We start from the raw sequence: 22384 nt of genomic DNA, 5'->3' as shown, positions 1-22384 counted from the left end.
TCGGCAGTCACGCCAGACGCTACATCCCCGGGCAACCGTGTCCACAAACACCCCCCACCTAGTCCAAAGCAACCCCGAAAGCGCCCGGAATCCCCCCAATAAAGCCCGCGACTTACTCCCCCGCACGCAGGGACCACGCTTTGGCCCCCGCGGACTCAGCAGCCAGCGGAGCCCGGCTTTCCCGGGCGCTCACGCGGGTCCCAGTGGCCCCGCCCGCACAGCCGCGCCTCCCCCGCGTCACGGTCCGGGCCTGTGGCCGCCGCGCACTTAGATCCAGACGCCGAGAACGGAGGGCTCAGGCACCCCGAGCGTAGGGTTGACCCCAGGGCTCTTCCGCACCTGCCGCTGCCGCTGTTCCGCTGGCCCATGGGTGCGGCCGCTTTCACCTGGAAGACCAACACCGCGGGGACCCGCGCTCAGGTGCTCCGCTAGCAGCGCGGGCCACGTGACCCGCAGGTGAGGCGCGCGCGGGCCGAGCGCAGGTGAGGCGGGCGGGGCTGGCGCCCGCTGGAACCCTAAAGCTCAAGGCAGGCCCCGCCCCCAGGAGCAGGCCCCGCCCCCAGGAGCAGGCCCCGCCCGCAGGAGCCGGCCGCGTCCCCGCGCATGCGTGCTCCGCGCTCTCCGGTGGGGCGGTCTCTGATGTCTGACTCGAGGAGAAACAGGAGGTTGGACCAAGGGAGAAGCTTTAGCTGCGTTTTTCATTTTTTCCCCAGTTGAGGAAGATGAGGTCCCAAGGTCTAGCGAGTGCCTGAAAGGTGCTTTTAAAGGAGACACTATCATTTGTCCAGCTCAGAGGGTATGCATTTCCTTCCTCTCCGCAGCCCTCCCCACTCATGAGCATTTACTAAGAAAATTGTTAAATAGAAGTGACTTCCCTGGGCATCAGGATCTGAAGATTCTTGTTATAAATATTGCCATATACACTTGCAGCAACATATTGTGTGCCTGCCCACATTTTTGACAGACTTGAGTAATATTTTTTATCTTCACGAATTTGATGAGTAAAATTGGTTATAATATTATTTAAGTAAAATATGTTAAAGAACCCCCTGCCTACACAGGAACCCCTGCCAGTAGTTTAGCATGGAGACCTCAGCTTTGCCTGTCCGGCAGAGAAAGGCAGTTGCAAAAAGGGAAGCCTTATTATATAGCTACTCTCTGGTCTACAGTTTGCAATCTGGGAAATTAATTAAAATATATTATTATTGCCGGAACCGGTTTGGCTCAGTGAATAGAGCATCAGCCTGCGGACTGAAAGGTCCCGGGTTCGATTCCGGTCAAGGGCATGTACCTGGATTGCGGGCACATCCCCAGTGGGAGATGTGCAGGAGGCAGCTGATAGATGTTTCTCTCTCATCGATGTTTCTGACTCTCTCTCTCTCTCCCTTCCTCTCTGTAAAAAATCAATAAAATATATTTAAATTAAAAAAATATATATTATAAATATACTATAGAAGACTTTATAAAGATCTCTGATCACAGGAGTTAACTAGTTATCTTCTCTCACAGGACAGTGTCAAAATAATTGAACTTTGAAATGGAATGTTAAAGATTTGATGCATTCTTTTATTTTATGCACTTTAATTATGTAACTGTGGTCAGTAATTAATCTCATTTTATCATTAATTTCTGGTTGTGTTCCTTGTAATAATTCTACTTGAGTATAGAAAACAAATTTAAACTAACTGCTCAATTAAATAGTAAGCAATACACGCTTTCGAACTACAATTGCAATGGGAACAGAGGAGGTGTGAAGCAATTAATCACTGATTACCAAAATGCATGGTCCAGAGCTCAAAGGACGGAGAGAGGCGCTGGAGTAATCAGAAAAGGTGAGTGTAAGAATGAGTCTTAAATATGGTTGAAGAGTGAGCCAGCTGAGGGATGATGAGTTTAGGAAAAAGTGTTTTCACAGTAAATACTCAGATGCGTCTGGGTTGTTTTGCTCTGCAGGCAAACCCAAGGCCACAGTTTTCAGAAAAGTTGAGCAGTGTAGAGTACAAGATGTAAAAACTCTCTTGCATGTACAATTTCCAAAACTGTATCAAGCTCAATATATATGATATGTGCATTTGTGTCTCTGTGTGTGTGTGTGTATTATACTCCAAAAAAACAGTTTTAAAAAAATAATCCCTGAGTAGCGTGAAGGGATTCTCTCAAGCTGATGCAGTCATTCACCCTCCACACCTGGTAGCAGCCCCAATGCCTTTGTGGAGAACTTGGAGGATCTGAGACCCTGTAACCCTGGGAGCATGCTGTGTTATCTTCTGCATTATGGAACACTTTCTGAATTCTCCTTATCCTTTGCCATTAAAAAACTTTACACCATCTAACTGGCCATCTTTCCATGACCAGGTAAGGGGAGTTGAACAGAGTTCTATGAGTTGGTGTTCTATATACAGGCTGGGGCAAAAGTAGGTTTATGGGAGAAACCAAGATGGCGGCATAGGTAAACACCGGAGTTTGCTGCCTCAAACAACCACTTCAAAAATACAACTAAAAGATGGAACGGACATCATCCAGAACCACAGGAAGGCTGGCTGAGTGGAAATTCTACAACTAGAAGGAGAGAAAAGCATACCGAGACTCAGAGGAGGCGCAGTGCGGAAGTAAAATACTAAGGTACAGAGGCGCACACGGAGTGGGCTGGCAGCTGAGGGCACGGTTGTCGTTTTCAATCGGGAGTCTCAGGCTCTGAGCTCCAGTTCCGGACAAGTCTCTAGGGACCCAGACTCATACGGGAGAAGCGGGACTGTCTGGCTTCATTCGGATCTCAAGGGCAGCTTTCTCTCCCAGGGACTTGCAGCGATTACCTGGACACTGAGAAGCAGAGCCTCTGAGGGCAAGACTGAGAGCAGCCATAACAGCTAGCCCCACCCTGTTGATCCCATGGGACCTGCCCTGCCCAAGCCCTGCAGGGAGGCTTTTGCTGGATAGCCTCAGGCAAAGGCTAGATTAGCACCTACCTAGAGATCCAGGAGCCAGAAAACCCAGAGGTCAGAGTGGGACCATCCAGTTTGCAGCCCCATGGAACCATAAAGGACACACTCAGGGGGCAGACTCAGTGAGCACCAAAGCCCCAATGAAGCAAGTCTTGCCCCAGAGGGGTGTCTCCAGAACAGTTCTCCTACTGCAGACACAGCTGATTCTCACAGCCAATTGGCCTGGAGGTCAATTCCTCCCAGTGATAACTACAACAATCAAGGCTTAACTACAACAAGACTGTGCACAAAGCCCACAAGGGGGTGCACCAGAGTGCCTTCCCCTGTTAATTGGGGAGGCTGAACCACTGGGCCCTAGAGGACACTCAGCACAGAAAACCACTTTTTAACACAGGAAAGCATAAAAAATGCAGAGACAAAGAAAAAGCACACAAATGACAGAAATGGAGGAAAGCAAACTACTGGATATAGAGTTCAAAACCACACTTTTAAGGTTTTTCAAGAATTTTCTAGAAACTGCTGATAAACTTAATGATATCTACAAGAAATCTAATGAGACCCTCGAGGTTGTGATAAAGGACCAACTAGAAATTAAGCATACACTGACTAAAATAAAGAATATTATACAGAGTTCCAACAGCAGACTAGAGGATTGCAAGAATCATGTCAAAGATTTGAAATACGAAGAAGCAAAAAACACCCAACCAGAAAAGCAAAATGAAAAAAGACTCCAAAAATACGAAGATAGTGTAAGGAGCCTCTGGGACAGCTTCAAGCGTACCAACATCCGAATTATAGGAGTGCCAGAAAAAGAGAGAGAGCAAGATATTGGAAACCTATTTGAAGAAATAATGACAGAAAACTTCCCCTACCTGGTGAAAGAAATAGACTTACAAGTCCAGGAAGTGCAGAGAACCCCAAACAAATGGAATCCAAAGAGGACCACACCATGACACATCATAATTAAAATGCCAAGAGCAAAAGACAAAGAGAGAATCTTAAAAGCAGCAAGAGAAAGAAAGTTACCTACAAGGGAGCACCCATACGACTGTCAGCTGATTTCTCAACAGAAACTATGCAGGCCAGAAGGGAGTGGCAAGAAATATTCAAAGTGATGAATACCAAGAACCTACAACCAAGATTACTTTATCCAGCAAAGCTATCATTCAGAATTGAAGGTCAGATAAAGAGCTTCACAGATAAGAACAAGCTAAAGGAGTTCATCACCACCAAACCAGTATTATATGAAATGCTGAAAGGTATCCTTTAAGAAGAGGAAGAAGAAGAAAAAGGTAAAAATACAAATTATGAACAACAAATACACATCTATCAACAAGAGAATCTGAAAATCAAGTGAATAATCTGATGAACAGAATGAACTGGTGATTATAATAGAATCAGGGGCATAGAAAGGGAATGGACGGGCTATTCTTGAGGGGAAAAGGGGCGAGGGGGATGCGGGAAGAGACTGGACAAAAATCGTGCACCTATGGATGAGGACAGTGGATGGGGAGTGAGGGAGGCGGGTGGGGTGGGAACTGGGTGGAGGGGAGTTATGGGGGGAAAAAAGAGGAAAAAATGTAATAATCTGAACAATAAAGATTTAATTAATTAAAAAAGTAGGTTTATGGTTGTATGTGAAACACAGAATTTATTATTGCATTATTATTTATTAATTATTGTATTATTTTCCATACAAACAACCCCAAACATTCGGCAGCTTTTTCTTCTCTTCACTTAATCCATTGAGCAAAGCTAGCCAGGAGTGTGGCTATCTCTTGAAGGTACTGCAGGAAGTCTGAAGTTTCTCTAATGTCTTGCCACTAACCTGCATAAAGTCACTACCCTAAGGCCAACTATTGTTCTTTTGTGAACCGATTTTAATCTATAGAGTTCAGTGTTGATTTTGCTCCCGAAAGCTCTGAATTGGACCAGAACAATGTATTAATTAAATAGATTCTGAGGCCATGCTGTGCTCAAACCTTACCATTTACTCCCTAATCTAGTTCTGATTCTAAATTATGTGAAGCCATATTGTCCAAATTTGCTTATGAGAGACTAGAGGCCTGGTGCACAAAAACTTGTGCACTCGGGGGGGAGGGGGGGGGTCCCTCAGCCCGGCCTGTGCCCTCTCGCAGTCTGGGACCCCTCGGGAGATAACGACCTGCTGGCTTAGGCCTGCTCCCGGGTGGCAGAGGGCAGGCCCAATCCCTAGGTGCAGCCCCTGGTCGGGCTCAGAGTAGGGCCGATTGGGGAGTTGGGGCACCGCCCCCTGTCATGCACAGAGCAGGGCGGATTGGGAGTTGGGAGGTTGCGATGCCACCATCAGTCACGCTCAGGGTAGGGCCGATTTGGGGGTTGGGGCACCGCCCCCTGTCACACTCAAGGCAGGGTTGATGGGGAGGTTGTGGTGCCACCCCCGTCACGCACAGAGTAGGGCCAATCAGGGGGTTGGGGCGCTGCCCCCTGTCACTCACAGAGCAGGGCCCATCAGGGGTGTTGGGTCTCTGTACCCTGTCATGCACAGAGCAGGGCCAATCAGGAGGTTGGGGAGCTCCCCCCTGTCACACACAGAGCAGGGTGGATCAGCGGGTTGGGGCGGCGCCCTCTATCACCCACAGAGCAGGGCCAATCAGGGGGTTGGGGCACCGCCACTGTCACACTCAGGGCAGGGCCAATGGGGAGGTTATGGCTCTACCCCGTCACACACAGAGCAGGGCCCGGGGGGTGGGGGGGTTGCTGCCGCACCCTGTCACACACAGAGCCGCAGGGCTGATCAGGGGGTTTGGGCGCTGCCCCCTGTCATGCTGATCCCAGTGCCGGGAGGTCTCGCGGCTCCGCTGATCCCGGTGCTGGGAGGCATATTACCCTTTTACTATATAGCATAGAGGCCTGGTGCATGGGTGGCGGCCGGCTGGTTTGCCCTGAAGGGTGTCCTGGATCAGGGTGGGGGTCCCCACTGGGGTGCCTGGCCAGCCTGGGTGAGGGGATGATGGCTATTTGAAGCTGGTCACACACCCTTCAGGGTGGGGGTCCCCACTGGGGTGCCTGGCCAGTCTGGGTGAGGGGCTGAGGGCTGTTTTCAGGCTGGGGGTGACTGAAGCTCCCAACCGCTCCTTTTTTCCTTTTTTTTTTTTTTTTATATATTCTGGGCCAGCTTTAGCTCTGAGGCTTGGCTCCAGCTCTTAGGCCTCCGCTGCTGAAAGTAGGTTTCTGGCCTTTGCTTACAATGTAGCGATCCTGCTGGCTGAAATCCGGGGGTATTTGTTACATAGTTTCTTAAACTGCCCGCTCAGAGGCCTGCAGCGGCAGGCGGGGAACGTTGGTTTCCTCCATCACTGAGGCAAGCAAGCCTCATGTTAGTTCAAGTTGCCTGGCTGCCGGCCGCCATCTTGGCTGTCAGTTAATTTGCATATCTCGCTGATTAGCCAATGGGAAGGGTAGCAGTCGTACGCCAGTTACCATGTTTCTCCTTTATTAGTGCAGATTATACAATGAGAGTAAATTAAGATACTGCAATAACAAAAGGACCAACATAAAATGAACATAAACCACTTGTCAATATGAAATTCACAGGGTGAAATTAGATCCAAAGGTTACACTTCCTTGAAAATTGAAGTCTAAAGTTATAAAAATTAAAAGGAATCTGTTATATCAAATTCTCTTGTCCAAAGAAAACTACCCAGACATTTGTTTTTCTGTCTTATCTTGTGACATTTTCTATGGAAATGTTTCCAGCACTGACACAAGCATTCACAGTTTAAACAATCTTATTCACCTTTATCTGTGTAGAATTATACCCAAGAGATAGTTTTCTGTCAGACCAATAGGTACCAGGCCTGGACTCTCGTTGTTCTGCCTGGAACATATTTAATATGACTCACCTTTCCTGTGACTTACTAATTCCTCAGGCATATTACCTTAGGAAACAGGAAACATCTTTGTCCACACCTACAATGATTGTATCACCTTGAAACTCAAGTGAGCCAATGAGTCTTTTGTATTCGATGCTTTTCAGTATATGTACAAAGATGTGCAATAATCATCACAATCTAATTTTAGAATATTATTGTTGTCTTCCCACTTTCTTGAAGGTATTATTTGCAGCACAAACTTTTAATCTAGATGAAGTTCAATTTATCTATTTTTTTTTTGTCACTTGTGGTTTTGGTATAGTATATGAGAAGGTTTTGTCTAACTCAAGGTCACAAAGATTTTACTCCTATATGCATTATTTTGAAAGTACATTCATTTTTATTTTGAATTTAAAAATTTATTTTTCAATTACAGTTTACATTCAATATTATTTTGTATTGGTTTCAGGGGTACAGCATAGTGATTAGGCAATAATGTACTTTATAGTGTTGTAAAGCATTCTCCTGGGTTTTATTGTTTTTGCTTTGATATTTAGGTCTGTGATCCATTTAGTGAAATTTTGTATGAGTTGTAAAGGAGAGGTCTAACTTTATTCTTTTGCATGTGAGTATCCAGTTATTCCAGCACCACTTGTTGAAAAGACTGTTTTCCCCTTGAATTGTCTTGGCATCCTTGTCAAAATCAATTTGATATAACGATTCAGTCTGGTTTCTGGATTCTCAATTTTTTTCACTGATTATATGAGTCTCCTTATACCAGCATCACACTTTCTTGATTACTGACACCTGTAGTGCTTTTTGAAATTGGCCAAGTGTTAAGTCCTCTGATTTTGCTCTTTTTCAAGATTGTTTTGGCTATTTTTGGTCTCTTGAATTTCTATATAAATTTTAAGAATAGATTGTCAATTTCTGCCAAAAAGCCATCTGGGACTTTGATAGGCATTGTGAATTTGTAGACCAATTTGAAGATTATTGCCTTCTTAACAATATTGTCTTCCAATCTATAAACATGGTATGTCTTTTCATTTATTTAGGTTTAATTTCCACAGTGTTTTAGTCAATAGGACACACATTTGCACTTTTGTTAAAATTTATTCCCAAGTATTTTATTCTTTTGATGCTATTATAAATGAAATTGTTCTCTTAATTTTATTTTCAGAATTTTTTTATTGTTGGCATTCATTGTTCATAGTATTCACTTATAATTGTTTTTATTTCCATAAGGTCAGTAGCAATGTTCCCTCATTCCTGACTTTAGTAATTTGAGTCTTCTTTTTCTCAGCCAGTTTAGGGAAAGCTTTGTCAATTTTGTTGCTCTTTCCAATTTTTGGCTTAATTGCTTTTCTCTATTCTTTTTTGTAATGTTCCATTAATTTCTGCTCTAACCACTATTTCTTTCCTTCTGCTTGCTTTAGGTTGTTTGCTTATCTTTTTCTGTTGGAAGTTTAGGTTATGAATTTGAAATCCCTCTAAGCACTGCTTTGACTGAAGCCCAGAGCTTCTTTGCATTAATAAAATCCTATCATGCTCCTTTAGGTGGATTACAATTTGAGTCTCCAAATATCATAAGGCATCTTCCACACAAATTCACAGCATCCCAGTTTTAGAAGGCCCTCCAGCACCTCCATTTTTCTCGGTGTCTCTGTTTTTCATTATTACATTTTTCAAAAGCAGTGTTTCCCCTTTTGAACCTAGGGTGATATACATTAGTAGTCTTTTCTGACAATAGTAGAGTACTCCAGTTCAATCTACTTGCTTTCCCAAGATCCTTTTCATCTTTTATCACACTTTCCTCTATTGTGCATTCTAGTTCTTTTCTACGACCCCTTTTTAGGTGTAGGATACAGAAATGGGATAAGTCTTACGAAGCCTACTTTCTCCCTCCCCACTTCTAGTCCAGTGGTTTGATAGCCATTCTGTGAACATCAGGATAGGCTGGAATATGGTGCAGTAACAATGAATCCCAATATCTCAAAGACTTTAAAGCAAGAAAGTTATTTCTTGAATATGCTGTATGTCCATTGTGAATTGGTAGGGAATTCTGTTCATCATAGTTATTTGAGAACTAGGCTAACAGAGCATGAATCATTTTGAACATTACCAGTTGCTGTACCAGGGGGAAAAAATAAAAATTAAATGGTTGGCTTGCAAGAGATGCATATTTGCATTCAAATATCTTTGGCCAGAACTACAAGTCAAATGGCCCCATTCAACCACACGGAGTATAGGAAATACAATTTTGCCATGTGCCCAGGAAGATGGAAAGCTAGAAGTCTCTGATTTTATGGTATTAATGATTTTACCATAATGGCAGATGTTGACCCCTTTGAAAGGAAATGAGATCAAAGTTAGAGTCCTTCTTGGAAGGGGCTGAGGTCAAAGACAAAGACCAGAGAGAAGGAATCTGGAAAGTTACAAAGAAATTCCACTTGTATTAGATGACCCATTCTTTTTCACCTATTGAATTTAACTGGGACCTGTTAGTTAGGCCCTTTATTATTGACACTAGAGGCCCGGTGCATGAAATTCATGCATGGTTAGGGTCCCTAAGCCTGGCCCATGATCAAGGCCGATCGGGGCCTTCCTTCCCCGGCTGCTGGCCAGGGCCTTTCTGCGTTCTGCACTGCCCCTTGGTAGTCAGCACACATCATAGCGAGTGATCAAACTCCTGGTTGGTCAAACTCCGGAGGGGACGGTTTGCATATTAGCCTTTTATTATATAGGATGAGCCTTTTCAACATGTCCCAGAAAAGAGGTATACTCTATCAGAACATGACTAAGCTTCAAGATATTATAAAGTAATATGATTGCATACTCATGAATTGTAGTCCAAATATACATACAATAAGAACTGTTCTTTTGAAAACAATTTTGGATAAACTTTTATTCTGGCATAGTTGTTACCTAAAATATACTTAGAACCCCAATTTTAGTATTGCTTTCAGAGTGTGGCACATACTTTTGAATATTCTCCTTGATTAGAAGGCTTTATTGGCAAAGTTTTACTGGGTACCTTTAATAAGTCAGATATTATACTAGATGCTGGGTGTTTAAAAATGTGTACATCACAATCTCTTGAGGAACTATGTCAGGTGAGAATGGAAGATACACAGCCCATAATAGTAATACTCTTAGTAAAGGGGGAATATGAATTCTAGCTGCTCACAGAAATTTGGAAAGGAGAAGAAAACAAATTATATCCATACATAATGCACAAGAATTTCTATGTAAACAAAAAGAGGATGTTGATAAACATCTGACTCATGATGAACCTGGAAAATACCCAGAATTCCGATCAGATGGCTAGTTATAACTTTAAATAGGCAGAACAAGAAAATGCGATAATAAAGGAATCTGAGATATTTCAATTTCTCAGGAACAAAAAATGGGGATAGACATCATGACACAAAGTAAAAGGAGGCGCTGAGGGGCAGGATGTGCTGTTTATGTGCATTGTTCAGCAGTTTATGTGCGTTGTCCAGCAGGCCCAGGAGTTGTCAGGTACAGGGACTCCACTGTGCTCTGCAGTGTTATGGAGAAGGGCTGGTTCCCCTGCCCCAACCAATACCTGGATAAAACACTCCTAAGAACAACTTTCTCACTGTGTTGACTCTGTGCTCACCTGGCATCTTTCAGGTGATTCCGTCTCTTTTCCTAGATATCATGACACTGGAAACCTTAGTTGCTGGAAAGCAGATAGGGTTAGATACAATACTATCTAATAAAAGAGTAATATGCAAATTGACCATCACTCCAACACACAAGATGGCCATCCCCATGTGGACACATGATGGCCGCCACAAGGCTGGCAGGGGAGGGCAGTTGGAAGGGACCAGGCTTGAAAGGGAGGGCAGTTGGGGAGGACCCAGGCCTGCAGCGGAGGGCAGTTGGGGGAGACCAGCCTTGCGGGGAGGGCAGTTGGGGGAACCGGGCCTGCAGGGGAGCACAGTTGGGGGGGACCAGCCCTGCAGGGGAGGGCAGTTGCAGGGGGACCAGGCCTGCAGGGGAGGGCAGTTGGGGGCAACTGAGCCTGCAGGGGAGCACAGTTGGGGGCGACCAGGCCAGCAGGGGAGGGCAGTTGCGGGGGGACCAGGCCTGCAGGGGAGGGCAGTTGGGGGCAACCGGGCCTGCAGGGGAGCACAGTTGGGGAGGACCAGCCCTGCAGGGGAGGACAGTTGCGGGGGGACCAGGCCTGCAGGGGAGGGCAGTTGGGGGGGACCAGCCCTGCAGGGGAGGACAGTTGCGGGGGGACCAGCCCTGCAGGGGAGGGCAGTTGCAGGGGGACCAGGCCTGCAGGGCAGGGCAGTTGGGGGAAACTGGGCCTGCAGGGAAGGACAGTTGGGGACAACCAGGCCAGCAGGGGAGGGCAGTTACGGACAATTGTGCCAGCAGGGGAACAGTTAGGTGTCGATCAGGCTGGCAGGGGAGTGGTTAGGGCAGTGGTCGGCAAACTGCGGCTCGTAAGCCACATGCAGCTCTTTGGCCCCTTGAGTGTGGCCATGAAGTTTCAATCGCACTGTTCGTGCACACCCACACGTGGTATTTTGTGGAAGAGCCACACTGAAGGGGCTGCAGTTTGCTGACCACTGGATTAGGGGCAATCAGGCAGGCAGGCAGGCGAGGGGTTGGGAGCCAGCAGTCCTGGATTGTGAGAGGGATCCCAGATTGGAGAGGGTGCAGGCTGGGCTGAGGGACACACCCACCCCCCCCGCACGAATTTCGTGCACCGGGCCTCTAGTATCTACATAAAACAAAAATTTCAAAAGGCACATCAAAGTTGAAGTTGCTAATATGACTAAAGAAACTGCTTGATAGTTTTTGAAACACATTACTCAAATTCAAACTCTGTAATTAATTATTAGGGAAAAATAATCCAAACAAACAGTCAACATCGGTTGGGAGGTGGGGAAAACGAATCCTCCTCTAATGCTTGTTGGAGTGTAAAGTGGTTGCCTGGAGAGCACAGAGCCTCCTTACATAACATCCTAGAGAAAGTGGCCACAGCAACAAATTACGCAAAACTGAGTGACTTAAAACAATAACAAACCTTTATTATCTCATCTTTTTTTGTGGGTCAGGGATTCAGGAGTGGCCTAGCTGGGTAGTTTTGGCTAAGGGTCTCTTGTGAAGTTGCAGTCAAGATGTCGGTGGGGGGCTCCAGTCATCTGAATGTTTGCCTTGGGCTGAAGGGTCTACTTCTAAGATGCCACAGTTACATTGTTGGTGAGTTGGTGCTAGGTATTGGCTATCCCTTAGGGGTGCTACAACATCCTCATAATATAGTAATTGGCTTTACCCAAGGATATCTTATTTTTTAAATTTTTAAAAAAATGTTTTTATTGATTTCAGAAAGAGGAAGGGAGAGAGAGGGATAGAAACATAAATGATGAGAGAATCATCAATCAGCTGCCTCCTGCATGCCCCCTACTGGGGATTGAGCTAGTAATCCAGAGCATGTGCCCTGACTGGGAATCGAACTGTAACCTCCTAGTTCATAGGTTGACATTCAAACACTGAGCCACACTTGCTGGGCAGGATATCTTATTTTTAAAAGAAAATGATCACTCTTGAAAAATTGTTCTTTTGTGTGTGTGTGTGTGTGTGTGTGTGTTTTATTTCTCAGTATAAGCCTCTCAAACAACAGATGTTATCATCAAATAAGCCACTTATGTACCATCTAATATAAATTACCATAAGCATGTATCATCCCTAAGGCAAAAAGCCCTCCTGAAGAAGACGCCCCAGGAAGCATCTGGTGGTTCTATAAACACAAAACCAAAGACTTTTTTCATAGCACCACGTTGTGTCCTGCTCCACATGGTATTTTTTGATTAAGCACCAGCCCCTTAAGGCATCACCACAATATTTGGTTAACAGAAACTGACATATTTACATAATAACAGCTGATTTTTATGTAAGTTTTCACAAACAGTCTAGGGATTTTAGAAAATACTCTGTGGCTTTGAAGCATTTTCAATTTAAGAATATTTTCTTCAAAACTTTTTTATTCTCCCTTCACCATTAAAAGCCATTTTCTAAGAACTTTATCTAAGGGCCACTTCTGCACTAGGCAACAGGCTCCATAAGGCCACGCCTGAGTCTGTCGTGTTCGCCGGTGATTCATGAGTGCTGCACTTCGTGTCTCATGACTTATTAGACTAATTTATATGATAGAAATTTCTTAGGGATCATGGGGTTATGTGTCTACCAATAGAGACATTTCTTATCAGAACAACACCTTAAAATTTATTTTCATATTGAAAATGTAGAAAACCAACAACCAAACAATAAAACGTGGTCCAGAGAGTTTCAGAGACTCATGAAAGTTCTATCACGTGACTTAATACCACCCCACCTTCCCCCAGCTCAATGTTCTTTGAACCACACTCTGCTGCTCCTCCCTTATGATTCTATAAAAATCAAATTTAAATTAATTGATTTTTGGAAAGACTGTATTTTCAGATTAAGAAAAACTAAAAGCTAGTTTGTAAAAGCCTTTTATTGTATCCGTGCCACACATAGTAGTGAAAAATAACACTCCTAAAAAAAAGAATGCTACCTTTTCCACAACATTTTATTTTAAATAAAACTTCAAGTACTCTTACATAGATACAAAAAAAAGTCTGATCTATTTGCCTCCAACAGGCCACCACAACACACAGTAGATAAAACACAGTGGTTACAAATGTCTTTTAAATTTATTTCTGAGGCAAGGCAAATGGGAGGGAAATGTTTCTATGAAAAAATACTGTGTGTGTAGGAAATTGTCACAATTTTATTCCACATGGATACAAATGATTATACTTTAATTTGGGCCCTGGTGGCTTAAAATTATATAACAAAATAGAAAAATGAAAAACTAATATCCCCTACACCCTGTTTCAAAGGCAGGCACTACCAAGATCAAGGAGACGCCACAGTGTTGGTAGAGGATAATTACTGTACAAGCTGTAGAGCTGTAATTACCTTCAGACTAAAATAAAATGCTACAGTCCTTCTAAGGCATAAACAATAATGTCTGCAAACAATATATACACATAATACATATTTAAAGCAAGACTTAATATAAACAATAATGAACAGTATATACATGTCAACTTTTCTTCACTGTCTTGAAATACAATTTAACTACACAAGTGATGCAGCAACATATATATATATATAAATGTACTTGTAACTCTACAGTAAAGTTTATTTTTGGTGCTTTTATAGCACATCAGTGTAAACAGTTTAACTTGGCTTTGTTTTATATTTTAAAACATTCCTTGTTGTATTTTCAAGATTTAAAGCAATTTACTAGTTCTTCCTTTTCACAGAAAACGAAGATTCTGGATGTGGTTTAATCATAAATAATTCATAAAATTAAATACATTCACTAAAAAATAAACTACAAAGTAAAAAAATGAAAAATAGATATTTATTGAGAGGGAAAGGAGAACCATTTCCCACGTTAGAGCTCTGGTGTTGAATATTCAGTGCGATTTGATATATTTTAATTGCTATTGCACTATAACACCCTTTCCTTTGAAAATTCTTTGGGTGTGCTTCCCTGTTCTACCTAAATTAGCTGATAAATCACACAAACCAATAACCAAGGGCCTTGGTTGTTGTAGGAGTGAAGCCTTTAAAAATGGTATCATTCTTCTGATACTTTTTTTTGTGATACTTATTTTAAGGAAAAAAAGTCATTATATATGTGCCTTGCACATTTATGTAAATTCAGTTCACATTGCTGGTCTCATTTGTCCTTGTTTAAAAGGAAAAAAAAAGAGAGATTATAACTTCAGCTCACTTTGAAAGTATCTGTCCACTTTTTTTCAAAATACTTCCTCATACTGTGGCCAGCTCTGCCTATGTCAGAATCATCTTCATTAAATGTTTCACAGTTGTCAAACACAAGCCTGACATCCAGAGCAAAGTACTCAGGGCTCGGATACCTGAAAGAAAACACATGACTTAGAGGTTGCTTTTGTAGGGAGGTTTTGTTTTGTAACCAAATAAAGAGGTAATAAAAGGTAAAATAAAAAGGAAAACTGAAAGGGAAAAGAAAAAGATTAGGATACCTGCATTTAAAGTGATAGAAAGCATATTATACCCTCTTATACATGGAATATGTACAATAATTGCATGTGGTCTGAACCACATAGGATTTAAAGACAGATGAAATGGAAAAACAGATTTCTCTGAAAAACAAGATAAATTTCAACTTACTAGCATTTCCCCCACATCCAATTTCCTGGCTTACCTATATCACAATTCTGTTACAGGACTCTTCCCATTTGATTCATTTATTAACACCTCTGACCAACTGTATCGCTCATAGTACCCCTATTGTTCACATTCAAAATATTTGCACTAGATATAAGTGCTTCCTATGCACTGTCAACATGGCACTTGCCCTGTGCCTTCTACATACATCCCATTTCTCGTCTTCTCTCTTTAAATATACTATTGTGCTCAAGTATTGGGAGTATGATGATCCCTAAGAAGCACGGGCTGCCCCTTCACCCAAGATAGCGTCATGAGGAACTGGCTTTCAGTAAGCAACATTGTGGCTCAGTGCTTTTTTAGTGGGATAGCCCACTTCTCTTTTTCTGTACGAACATGAGAAAGAGAAGACAAGAGTGAATGAATCTGCCTGAACTTATTGGTAAGAAAGAAGTGGTTTGTTTCAGGGCTTATGGAAATTCAAATTTAAATGAATTCCAACTTATGATAAGCTAGTACTAAGATAACTTTCCCATTATAAATACCTTAGCAACACACACTAAAGCTCTGAGCAACCTGATAAAAGTGGAGGTATTTTTTTGATGAAATAACTTGTACAGTTTCCACTCCCTCCTTCTTTTTTTATGTGCGATAATAAAAGAAATAGAATTCTTTTTTTGTAATGAGCTCACAGAGTTAATTCAGGCCTTATTTATAACCTTATCCATTTCCTGTTCTTCTTGAAATTATTTTTTTATTGAGTTGAAATTCACATAACACAAAATTAACTACTTTAAGGTACACAATTCAGTGGCATTTAGTACATTCACAACACTGTCCTATCACCACCTCTATCTAGTTCCAAAGCACATTGTCCATTAAGCAGTCTCTCCCCATTCCTCCCTATTCCCACCTCCAGGCAAGCACCCATCTGTGCTCTGGAAATTTCTCATAAATGGAATCATGTAACATGTGTATAATTCATATACAACAGTTTAAAGCTGTAGGCTGTTCCTTACCATAGGAAAGGTTAATGATTAATGTTAAGGAGACTGGAATCCCGGAGAGAATTCTAGGCAATGTTTGGGGTGAGATAAAGCAACCCCACTCTATGCCCTTCTTTTATAGAAGAATGGGCACTGATGAAACCCAGCAGTTTTCATTAAAGTAGGCCCTTCCAGGAACTCTCACTGTTCTATCCACTTCTAGTTTAAAAATATGAAATACTGTTTGTGGGTTTTGGTTCCAACTCATTGGGTTGGGTTTAACTGAACAATTCACGCTCGAGGAGACTGAATCCACTGAATCTTGCCTCTCACACAGCTGGCATCACAAACAGGATTGGAACAGACTGTTTCTCTGCCTGTCTCCGTGTGATCTCTTCCATTCACCAGGATTCACTCTCAAAAGGGAACTTTGATTATATAGCTCTTTTGGTAACTTTGTCTTAATGCAAAGGTCTGTTTGTTTTGGGGGTTTGGAGGTTGAGGTTCATCTTCTCCAGGAATTCAAAGAATCATGGAAGTTAGAGTCATGAGTTACTGTAAACATGGTCAAGTCTCTCTGTGTACATCTTGTCCTGGCATGGGGATTTTAAAGTCCATTGTACTACCCCATAAACACCCAATTATTTGTACAGACAGAAAAAGCAAGAGAACTAGTCCATATCTATACATTTTGCTGTTTGGTTCACATTACAGCCAATAGTTTAAAGATTATAAATGTTTTCTGATTTTATAATGTTTTCTGGGCAGGTACTTTCTATAATTAAAAAAACAACCACAATCTTTTGAAAGACTGACATTTCAATCTTCAAAGAAATAAAGTAGTCATTTGGTCAATCTAGTAAATCATTTTATATGAGAGGGACACTCATTACCTGTTAAGTTCTACTCAACTCTTCTAAATTGAATGTAAATTATGGAGCATGGTGATTTTCACCAAAGAAATGCCAGGAAGAACTAAATAATATCCTATATAATAAAGAGGTAATATGCAAATTGACCATCACACCCTTGTACATGATGGCCACCCCTATGTGTTCACAAGATGGCCACCCCCATGTCATCACAAGATGGCCACCACAAGATGGCTGGCAGGGGAGGGCAGTTGTGGGTGGTCAGGCTAGCAAGGGAAGGAGGGCAGTTGGGGGCAATCAGGCCTGCAGGGGAGGGCAATTGTGGGCAATAGGGCCGGCAGGGGAGGGCAGTTGGGGGCAATAGGGCCGGCAGGGGAACAGTTAGGTGTCGATCAGGCTGGCAGGGGAGTGGTTAGGGCAGGGGTGGGCAAACTTTTTGACTCAAGGGCCACAATGGGTTCTTAAACTGGACCAGAGGGCCGGAACAAAAGCATGGATGGAGTGTTTGTGTGAACTAATATAAATTCAAAGTAAACATCATTACATAAAAGGGTACGGTCTTTTTTTTTTTAGTTTTATTCATTTCAAATGGGCCGGATCCGGCCCGCGGGCCGTAGTTTGCCCAAGGCTGGGTTAGGGGGTGATCAGGCTGGCAGGCAGAAGCGGTTAGGGGCAATCAGGCAGGCAGGAAGGCAGGCAGGCGAGCAGTTGGGAGCCAGCAGTCCCAGATTGTGAAAGGGATGTCCAACTGCCTGTTTAGGCCCAATCCCACAGGGCCTAAACTGGCAGTCGGATATCCCCGAGGGGTCCCAGATTGGAGCGGGTGCAGGCTGGGCTCCAATTCAAACTCTCAAATTTTTAGAGGACACCCCCCCCCCCAGTGTACGAATTTCGTGCACCAGGCCTCTAGTACTATATAATAATGAGGATCATAACAACAATGATAATTACACTACAATTTGTAGTTATTCTTTCAATGTAAAGTTCCTTCTTTCTCCATATTTTCTGTGACTTTGCCAGAAGTGATGGGCATGAGCTATATTCAGCTAAACCGGGGTATGGGAAGAAAGGGAGCAACGAAGGGGTAAGAAAATACTGCTCATAGACGCTGGCCATGCACATGTGGTTGCCTGTGTGTGGGCTTATTCTGTCAAGTGAACAGCCTCATTCTTGTGGCTCCAAGATGGGCCAGCATCAAGAGCTAGTTAAATTCCATTAATAGTTGCTACTCTGGCAGGAGCCTGAGGTGGTCTAAGATCATGAACTGTGGCCAGCAAGTTACTCTTCATACAGGGTCACAAAGAGAATATGGTAGAAAGGAACAAATAATAGTTTTGTTCTACATGTTTTTGGAATCCTCCAACAAATCATAATTAAGTTTTAATACTTAGATTTTCCAATGATCTCCTTTCCCTACACGTAATAATCTGACAACATTACAGGATCAATTTTTATTAAATCCACATGAGATGATGTCAACACTCCACTGATGCCCAAAAGAAGCTCTAGCTCACACATTACTAACTTACTATGGGAGGCTTCCTCCATACTTTACTTCTCCTCCCAGGTGGAGTTCAGTGCCCTTCCAATGTCAAAAGTAGCTTTTTAATTATTTAAATAATTGTGATTGACTTGTCATCCATACCATATCACTCTAACCAAACAATACCACCGACACACACACACACACACACACACACACACACACCCTCCAAAGTCAGGGCTTCTGTCTTTGCTGTAAGTTAATGTATTTTTGGCTCAGTAGAAAATTACCTAGAAAATTATCTAGCACATATCAAGCATTCAATAAATATTGAACTGTAATGGTTTACTTACTGTCCACTACTTAATTTCTCTCTAATTGTGGAAAAATCCATAGGCTTCTTAATAACTTTCTTATAACCAGGAACAAGTTTCAAGTTTACAGGAAGTAGAAAAGGCCATGCATCCTCATGAGTTTCCATTTCAGTGAGGATCATACTAAAGAGAACAATGTTTGAAATCAATATCTATGCTGTAGAATTATCTATTTTTATTAAAAATGTAACTTTTGTAATCTTTCAAGAAAACCAATGCAAATTAATTTATTAAAAGAGGTAAAAGAATACATTTACTTGTACTATAGACTTTTATATTTTCCTATTTATACAAATTGTGAGAAGGTCACTAAACAAATAAAATGAGATATCATGAATATGTAGTGCATAGCAACTGAAATAATACCTGCAAAGAGCTAGGTCCTTGGAATCATCTTGTTTAGGTTTCTTAATAGAAGAAGCAAAGCTTTCTTGCTTTGACAAGTTCACGGAAGTGCTCTCCTCCATTTTCCTCTTTTTCAGGTCTTTGTTTCCTCTTTTCAGTGAACTGCTTGCAGATGCAGAATCTTCATCTTCAGTATCTCCTGTCAAAGGTCCTTTCTTTACTTTCTTTGAATCACTAGTCTTTTTTCCTTTGACTTGAAGTTTTTTGAATTTTAGAGTTTGACCACTTGCCTTTAATAAAAAAAAAAAAAGTAAATGAGGTAGGAAGTTAATAATTTTATTATTTTCAAAAGAGATCTACAAATTTGTTCTCTTAATAATAAGGCTGAAAAATCGATCCTAAGAAATCTTAAAACGTGAAGACACTGATTTCAGGGTAACCCACCTTTACTACAGAACTTATCAGCAGTGTTCCTTTAATCTAGATTACTCAGTCACTTGTTTAAAGATACAAAAAGACTATCTTTTTATTTATTTATTTAGTTAGTTAGTTCGTTAGTTATTGATTTCAGAGAGGGAGGGAGAGGGGGAGAAAAACACCAGTGATGAGGATCACTGATGGGCTGCCTCCTGCATGCCCTCCACAGGGATCAAGCCTGCAACCCAGGCATGTGCCCCAACCTGGAACCAAACTGTGACCTCCTGGTTCATAGGTCAACGCTCAACCACTGAGCCCCATCAGCCAGGCCAAAAGTACTATCTTTTAAAGCACAATATAATTAAGAACAAGGATGAATAGAAATAAAAATATAAAGCTTATTAATAAGAAAGTTTGAAAAGGTAATTAGAAAGCTAGGCCAAGACATAAAAAATAGCTCATGAATTACCCAATAGAAAAAAAGTCCTGTGTAAGATCAAATCTACTAGAAATTGATTTTTTTTTTCTGGATAAAGAAAAAAAATGCATTTGCTATAAAAAGAGAATTCCACAAACTTGTGTTCTGAGGTATGAACCAAGAAGTGGTGAAGGCTAAGGAAGAAAAAGAAAAGATGTCTGTTTTGAGGAAAACAATAAAAAAATATTAAATAGATTATATTTGGAATCAAAGCATGTAAAATTTCAGTTAGGACTCTGTCAGTAACTAGCTATGGGACTTTATACAAAAATATGTACAAGGCCCTGTTTTCCTCATCTATAAAATAAGGTAAACAACACAATTGGTAAGGTCATTCAAACTCTCAAATTACAGGAAAGAAAATCTCAATGTGGCCTTATGCAAGCTAACTGAAAATGCAGGCAGTGCATTGATGTAACAATGAACACACCAACCCAATTTAGAAACAGGAAAATAAGATGGAATTTTGAGTTGAGTATTATAATAAATATAATATATAAGAGAAAAGTGATATGCAAAATCACTGGTAATGTATGGGTTTTGTTTTGATTTTCCAGAATAGTGTTTACCCTCTTTTAAAAAATTATTTCATCTTTTATCCATACTGTTAAGAAGTCTTAGAATGCAGAGTCAATATTTAATCTAGCCATAATTTAAAGTTGGCTGTATTTTTGCAATAAATTTGGCCAGAAACATTTCTTTGTAGTTCATACCAATTTCTTTGAGAATTTCATGATCTCTTCTAGCAGCACTTTTTAAAAAATTGCTCTTAATCAAGCAATTAAAAATATTTGGTTCTAGGGAACACTTTGTAAACTATATGATTCTCTAACTGTTGTGCTGTACACCTGAAACTAATACAAAATAGTGTTGAATGCAATCTGTAATTGAAGAATAAAATTTAAAAAAATATTTAGTTCCTTTTTGGTGGCTAAAAGTATGGTTGAGATATTTTAAATGACTAAAATAATAAAGCAAACCATGCCCTAGCCAGTTTTGCTCAATGGATAGAGCGTCGGCCTGCAGAGTAAGGGGTCCCGGGTTCAATTCCGACCAAGGGCACATGCCTGAGTTGCGGGCTTGATCCCCAGTGGGGGGTGTGCAGGAGGCAGCCAATCAGTGATTCTCTCTCATCATTGATGTTTCTCTCTCCCACTCTCCTTTCCTCTCTAAAATCAAGAAAATGTATTAAAAAAATAATAAAGCAAACCATAAAACTAACACCTTCTTGATACCATATCAAAGAATCAGTAACCCCTGTCACTAGCTGAAATAATTAAAATGTTTTACTAAGTCTCTTCTCCAGTTAACTTATTAAATTTTATTCACAAAAATCTTATAGTTTTCATATAACACTGAGTTTAGCACTCTGAAATAATGAAAAAGAGAATATTTACTATAATGAGAAAAGAACATTTAATAAAAAATTAAATTGTTACACTGAATAAATAAGTTAGATTAAATTAAGTTGGATTGAATAAAAACCAAGAAAATTTCATAAATTATGGGCCAAAACTTCTAGTTCCTACTTGAACTAAAATATTATTTGGGATAATTTTCTAAGAAATTAATATAGTTAAAAAAAAAACCCATATTAAATTTAAACAAAAGACTTTTTTGCTGTGGTTTTTTTTTTAAATGAAGTCTGTGTATTTCTTTAATACATGATGTTTATCAGCTTACTGCTATAGACCATGCATATACACATACTTTCAAAAGTAAGCTTTTATATTACTACTCTGTTACCTGATTACTTCGTTCTGAGATAGAGATGCCCCCTAGCCACCCATTCTCTCTATCTTGTTAAGAACCCAAATTCAAAAAGGAACTTCAGTATGTCTTAAGCAGAACCTATTGAATTACACACTCAAGAGCACATTTCTATTTGTCTATTTATACATCAGAAGTTGTGAACTGTTGGCTCACAGGCTGTAAACAGCCCATGTGTTGTTTGGTTCATATAATGCTTGTGGAAATTCTGAATTTGTAGCCAACAGTTAACATTTGGGCAGACATGCATAAAAATCCCTAGTCCTGAAATACTGGTAGATTCTGCACACAGGTCTATATGATAACAATTGGCTGGGGTTGAATGGTGACTGTCCTATTCAAATGAGGGCATGGCCTTCCTGTTTGCCACAGTCCCAGCTCTTTCGTGTCATTTGCCTGGCTTTTGTAGGCAATGCAATTTGAAACTTTTGTGTGTGTGTTCATGAGTGTATATCAATATGTATATGTTTACATACATCGATTTGATTCTGTGGTTCTGTGATTATAAGTGCAATAAAGCATCTGTGTATATATTGGCATATACACACATACACATGGAGTAAAAATACTTAATCACAATGATGCATGCAGAAATAGCCATTTGAGAGTATAGTATAAATATTTGTAAGTGACA

The 22384-nt window shown here is 41.3% G+C and overlaps 2 protein-coding genes across 30 annotated transcripts in view; both read right to left on the bottom strand.

Annotated features, from left to right (window-relative positions):
- The window catches only part of WDSUB1 (WD repeat, sterile alpha motif and U-box domain containing 1), a 46988-nt gene extending 46490 nt beyond the window's left edge, over window positions 1-498 (bottom strand). For 3 of the 4 annotated variants that reach the window (XM_059704349.1, XM_059704347.1, XM_059704348.1), the window contains exon 1: window positions 340-498. The gene's annotated coding sequence lies outside the window, so the exon portion shown is untranslated. Of the gene's footprint in view, window positions 1-116; window positions 142-339 lie in introns of those variants that run through there. The other variant, XM_059704344.1, reaches the window with a different exon arrangement.
- Window positions 499-13298: 12800 nt separating this feature from the next.
- Window positions 13299-22384, bottom strand: part of BAZ2B (bromodomain adjacent to zinc finger domain 2B) — a 330698-nt gene continuing 321612 nt past the window's right edge. For 25 of the 26 annotated variants that reach the window (XM_059704304.1, XM_059704307.1, XM_059704303.1 and 22 more), the window contains 3 exons: window positions 19107-19375; window positions 18720-18863; window positions 13299-14754 (listed from right to left, as the gene is read on the bottom strand). In XM_059704304.1, coding sequence (XP_059560287.1) covers window positions 14601-14754; window positions 18720-18863; window positions 19107-19375 — 567 coding nt within the window. In that variant the 3' untranslated portion in view covers window positions 13299-14600. Of the gene's footprint in view, window positions 14755-18719; window positions 18864-19106; window positions 19376-22384 lie in introns of those variants that run through there. The other variant, XM_059704328.1, reaches the window with a different exon arrangement.

This window comes from Myotis daubentonii, chromosome 7 (genome assembly GCF_963259705.1).
Source record: "Myotis daubentonii chromosome 7, mMyoDau2.1, whole genome shotgun sequence".
Lineage (NCBI taxonomy): Eukaryota > Metazoa > Chordata > Mammalia > Chiroptera > Vespertilionidae > Myotis > Myotis daubentonii.
This window is presented reverse-complemented; position numbering and strand designations above follow the sequence as displayed.